Source organism: Piliocolobus tephrosceles, unplaced genomic scaffold (assembly GCF_002776525.5).
Source record: "Piliocolobus tephrosceles isolate RC106 unplaced genomic scaffold, ASM277652v3 unscaffolded_13173, whole genome shotgun sequence".
Taxonomy (NCBI): domain Eukaryota; kingdom Metazoa; phylum Chordata; class Mammalia; order Primates; family Cercopithecidae; genus Piliocolobus; species Piliocolobus tephrosceles.
Genome location: NW_022294503.1, coordinates 1 through 4398, shown reverse-complemented (window position 1 = coordinate 4398; position 4398 = coordinate 1). Strand labels below are relative to the sequence as shown.

General features: G+C 45.2%; 1 protein-coding gene across 1 annotated transcript; it reads right to left on the bottom strand.

The window, feature by feature from the left end:
* Positions 1-410: 410 nt before the first annotated feature.
* Positions 411-4289, bottom strand: LOC113220790 (HEAT repeat-containing protein 6-like). Its single transcript, XM_026450127.2, has 3 exons — positions 3985-4289; positions 2724-2842; positions 411-1281 (listed from the first exon to the last, which is right to left on the bottom strand). Exons 1-3 carry the CDS (start codon positions 4156-4158, stop codon positions 1245-1247), a joined length of 330 nt encoding a protein of 109 aa, XP_026305912.1. The 5' UTR covers positions 4159-4289; the 3' UTR covers positions 411-1244.
* Positions 4290-4398: the final 109 nt, after the last annotated feature.

Here is a 4398-nt window from a genome sequence, read left to right as displayed (position 1 = left end):
AAAAGATGGCAAAACAACTATAAATTTCGTGTGTGGGATCACATTCTCCTAAAGGGCATCAGGAAAGTTAGGTAGAAGTCGATGTTGTGGCCTAGGTTAGAGGGCCCTGCTTGCTGGGAGGTAACTCTGGTTATTGGATTGTGGGGAGGTGCGGCAGGGAAGGCGGTCGGGGGAGCACGGGCACTCCAGAAGCTCAGAGCAGCAGCTCCTCATCAGCTGTGAGGAACTGTCAGTCTCCTTGCATCCTGGGCAGCTCTGCCAGTACAAACCGGCTGCACTGCAGCTCTGCTTGCAGCTTGCCAGAAATACAACTTGGTAACAACAGGAGATTGTGGACACATAATTCTTCTTTAGTTTATTACAAAACTACAGATACAATATATAAAATTCTAATTCCTAAATCCTTCTACTTTTTTTTTTTCTGAGACTAAATGCCCTCAAAGCCCTGTCTGCTTAGCTCATATTACAACCTGACTCCTCGGCTCCTGAATGCACAGGTCAGACGTTCCAACAACCCTGACCATGGCCAGTGTCATGGAGCCACTCCAAAGGTGGTTGAGCCCTCTGTGAAAATTTAAATTGCTGCTAAGTCATTCTAAATGAATAGTGAATGGATTGTTTCTGCTCCTAGGATGAAATCCCACAGATGTTATGCTCAAGCTCAGGTCTTCCTACTGCTACCTTCGATACCTAGAAAGTATGGTGGGATCCTCACTGATTGGTTAACCCTGGGAGTGCCCCTTGTGATCCAGATGAGTCAAAACAAATGGCCAGGATCTCTTCTAAAAAGCCCATGATGGCCCTTCTGGCTGTGTCTCCAGCTGGTGCCTGGATGCTGCCCATGTGCTTAAGGGCCATTCTGACCATCTGGTCTGTTTCCTGTGGGCTGTGAGGTGCTCCAGTGTCATCTCCCTCTGCTCCAGATTTTAAAAACTGTAGGATATAGGACTGGACCATATTCCCATTCAGTTCAAGGATTTCTTTGATACAAGGGAGGTCTGAGGCACTGGCCAAGCTCAAGAGGTGAATCAGTGCCTGGCAGATTTGGGTCCGCAGGCTGGCACGGTACTTGAATTCCAAAAAGTCGGTGGTGTCTTCGCTCTTCTGTAAGGCGGTGACCAATGCATTCCAGATCCGAGCATACTGTTCAACAGACCCATACTGCTCTCTCTTCCCCGGGACGGAAAGGGCAGCGGCAGATCTGATGCGCACTTTGAAGTTCTTGCACGATGTCACGACCGATGTCAGGGCACTATAGCCTGGGAGTCCATGGGGCTGTCCCTAGAAAGAATCCACAGTCACTAAAACAAATGCAGGCTTAGAACTAGGTGGGGTGAGAGAGAGAGGGGCGGAAGCAAGCATCAACACTAGTGCCCAAAACACTCATTTTATGTGTTCACTTCATTCTCACAATCACCCTGTAAGACAACGGTGGTGACTGACTGTAGGACCCCAGGGTTGTCACTCAAGCAGCAAGAAGGACAAGAAGCCCAGTTTGGCCAGGTGCAGTGGCTCAAGCCTGTAATCCCAGCACTTTGGGAGGCTGAGACGGGCGGATCACGAGGTCAGGAGATCGAGACCCTCCTGGCTAACACGGTGAAACCCCGTCTCTACTAAAAATACAAAAAACTAGCCGGGCAAGGTGGCGGGCGCCTGTAGTCCCAGCTACTCGGGTGGCTGAGGCAGGAGAATGGCATGAACCCGGGAGGCGGAGCTTGCAGTGAGCTGAGATCTGGCCACTGCACTCCAGCGGGGAAGACAGAAAAACCCCACATAAAAAAAAAAAAAAAAAAAAAAAAAACAAAAAAACAAAAAAAATACATCTACTCAATCAATTTACTGTTCTTCTATTTTACAATTTGGACAAACAATCCCAGGGGAAGCTCCTATGATTTTGGTATGTGCCATGGACACCCGAGAAGCCTATGGATTTTGCCCTTATGAACATCGACTATATAACCTGGCCTGGGACAGTTATCTGTGAACTCTGTGCTTGGTTGATTTCCATCTCAGGAAATAGTGTTCTGAAAAAGAAATGCATTTATTTCCAAAACACAACCTCTGTACTACACACCTCTCAGTGAGATAAATGTCACAAGAGAGAAAGAGGACATTATGTCCTTTTGAGTAAAAACTATGTCAGCTTGCTAAATGATGACTACCACCTGGTAATGTCCCATTTCATTTTTATTATATCATTCATTAATTTAAGCATTTATTGGGTGCCTAAGGTCCCAGGCAGTGTGCTAAGCAATTAAAAATTAAAAATTAAAAATAAATACCATATACCTTTATGGTAATGCCTTAGTTCATTTATATATGATATATATATATGGTAATGCCTATAGTTACATATATACAACTATATTTATGTATAACTATAGATAGAGAGAGTGTGTATATGTGTGTGTGTGTGTGTGTGTGTGTGTGTGTGTGTCTGGCTCTGCCACCCAGGCTGGAGTGCAGTGATGTGATCTCTGCTCACTACAACCTTCACCTCCCAGGCTCAAGTGAGCCTCCCATCTCAGCCTCCCAAGCAGCTGGGACTACAGGCATGAGCCACCATGCCTGGCCCATGACCATATTTTAGTAGCAATTAAGGAAATCAGATTACAAAGCAATTTAGTTTCCTTTACTGTCCAATGCAGGAGCTCTATATCCACAAAATAGGGGTGTCATGGACAATAAAGGGGCACAGAAGAGCTAAATAGGCTCACTCTGACCTGAGACAGGGAAAAAGCACATAGACTCCCAGGGCCCTTGAGGTTGCAGCTTTCACTAAGCGATTCTTGCTGTCATTCAGTCCGAGCAGCACTGTGATGCACAGGATCTGCCTGTCATTCTGCAATAAGAAGGTTGACAAGGGAAAAATGAGAATGAAATAACTACGAGCCAAAGGCTTCCATAAAAGATGTGAAATATCTGTGCCTGAGACCATATTCAAGAGTTGAATCCCACTGCGACCTTGAGGCTACCCTGGTAAACAGCAGGTTCAATTCAGATTCCATGATTATCTGAGCACCCACTTTGTGCAAGACACACACAGCATCTCATCACATTTAACCTTTATTAAAGTTGCCTTCTTTATAGAAGCCCATTTATGTAAATAAGAATGGATGCAAATGTCACTGAGGACTAAAGAAAAAGAGCAGTCTGCATATCGCTATTCTGAAGAGCAGTATTCTGAATGTTTCTGCTCCCTCAAAATTCCTATGTTGAAATCTTCACTCCCAGGGTGATGGTATCAGGAGGTGGGGCTTTGGGGAGGAGATCAGGTCATGGGAACAGAGCCCTCATGAAAGAGATGAGTGCCCTTATGACTGAGGCCCCAGAGAGCTGCCTTGCCCCTTCCATCACATGAGGACACGGCTCACATGGTGCCATCTGTGAGCCAGAGAGTGAGCCCTCCTTGAGGAACCAAACCTGTCTGTCAGTGACTTGATCTTAATTCCAGCCTCCAGAACTATGAGAAATACATTTCTGTTGTTTAGAAGATACCCAATTTATGGTATTTTATGCCAGCAGCTCAAACAGACTAAGACAAATACTATATGTGTTGGACAACGAATCTGTGTTTTCACATACTTTGTTATTTTTCACATGACCGCCATCTTATTGATGATAATATCAAGTTTCAGAGAGGTTAAGAGTCAAAGAGCTAGCAAGTCGAAGAGCTGGGCTTTAACTCAGGCCTTTTAAAGTTTGGATACGAAATCTTCCTGAAATCTCTCTGCTTTCCAAGCTTCTGCTACCCTTGCCTCTACCACCTACATTCTAACGCAAGGGGGAAACAGCTTTCCTGATAGATTAAGGCTTCAAGTTTTCCTATTTGCTGTTCCCCAGTGCCCTCATCCCCAACTCAAGTAGAATTAGCACCTTTTCATCAGAGATGATGCTGAATACTGGTTCAAAATGCAAAAGCATCAAATTCTAGCTCTGGTGCTCCAGCCATGATTTAAGGGTGAGAAAACACCCTTACATTACCGGCAGACTGCTGAAGGCCTCTGGCAAGATGGAAGACAGGGCATCACAGGCGCTCGCCTGGAGAGTTGGGTGCTCCGAATTCTGCAGGGCTCTGGGTAAAGGACCATTCAGCATCATAGTCCAGAACATCACCACCTGGAACAGAGGCAAAGGAAAAGCTGCAGCCCAAGACATAACAGGAGAACCAACTCAGAGCTAAGCCTACCAGAAATGGCCTTAGTAATGAAACATGTTTCCTTAACGTAGCAGCTTTCTGTAAATGTTTTCATGGGCTCTTCTTCCACAGTGATGGAAAGGACTTTAGAAAACAATTGCAGTGTTTAAGCCTTCCTTTCAACTCCTCTTGATTATTATCACTGTTGTTGCATAACTTTATCAGACCACAGTCTCCTAATCAATAGGAGTTGAAAGGAA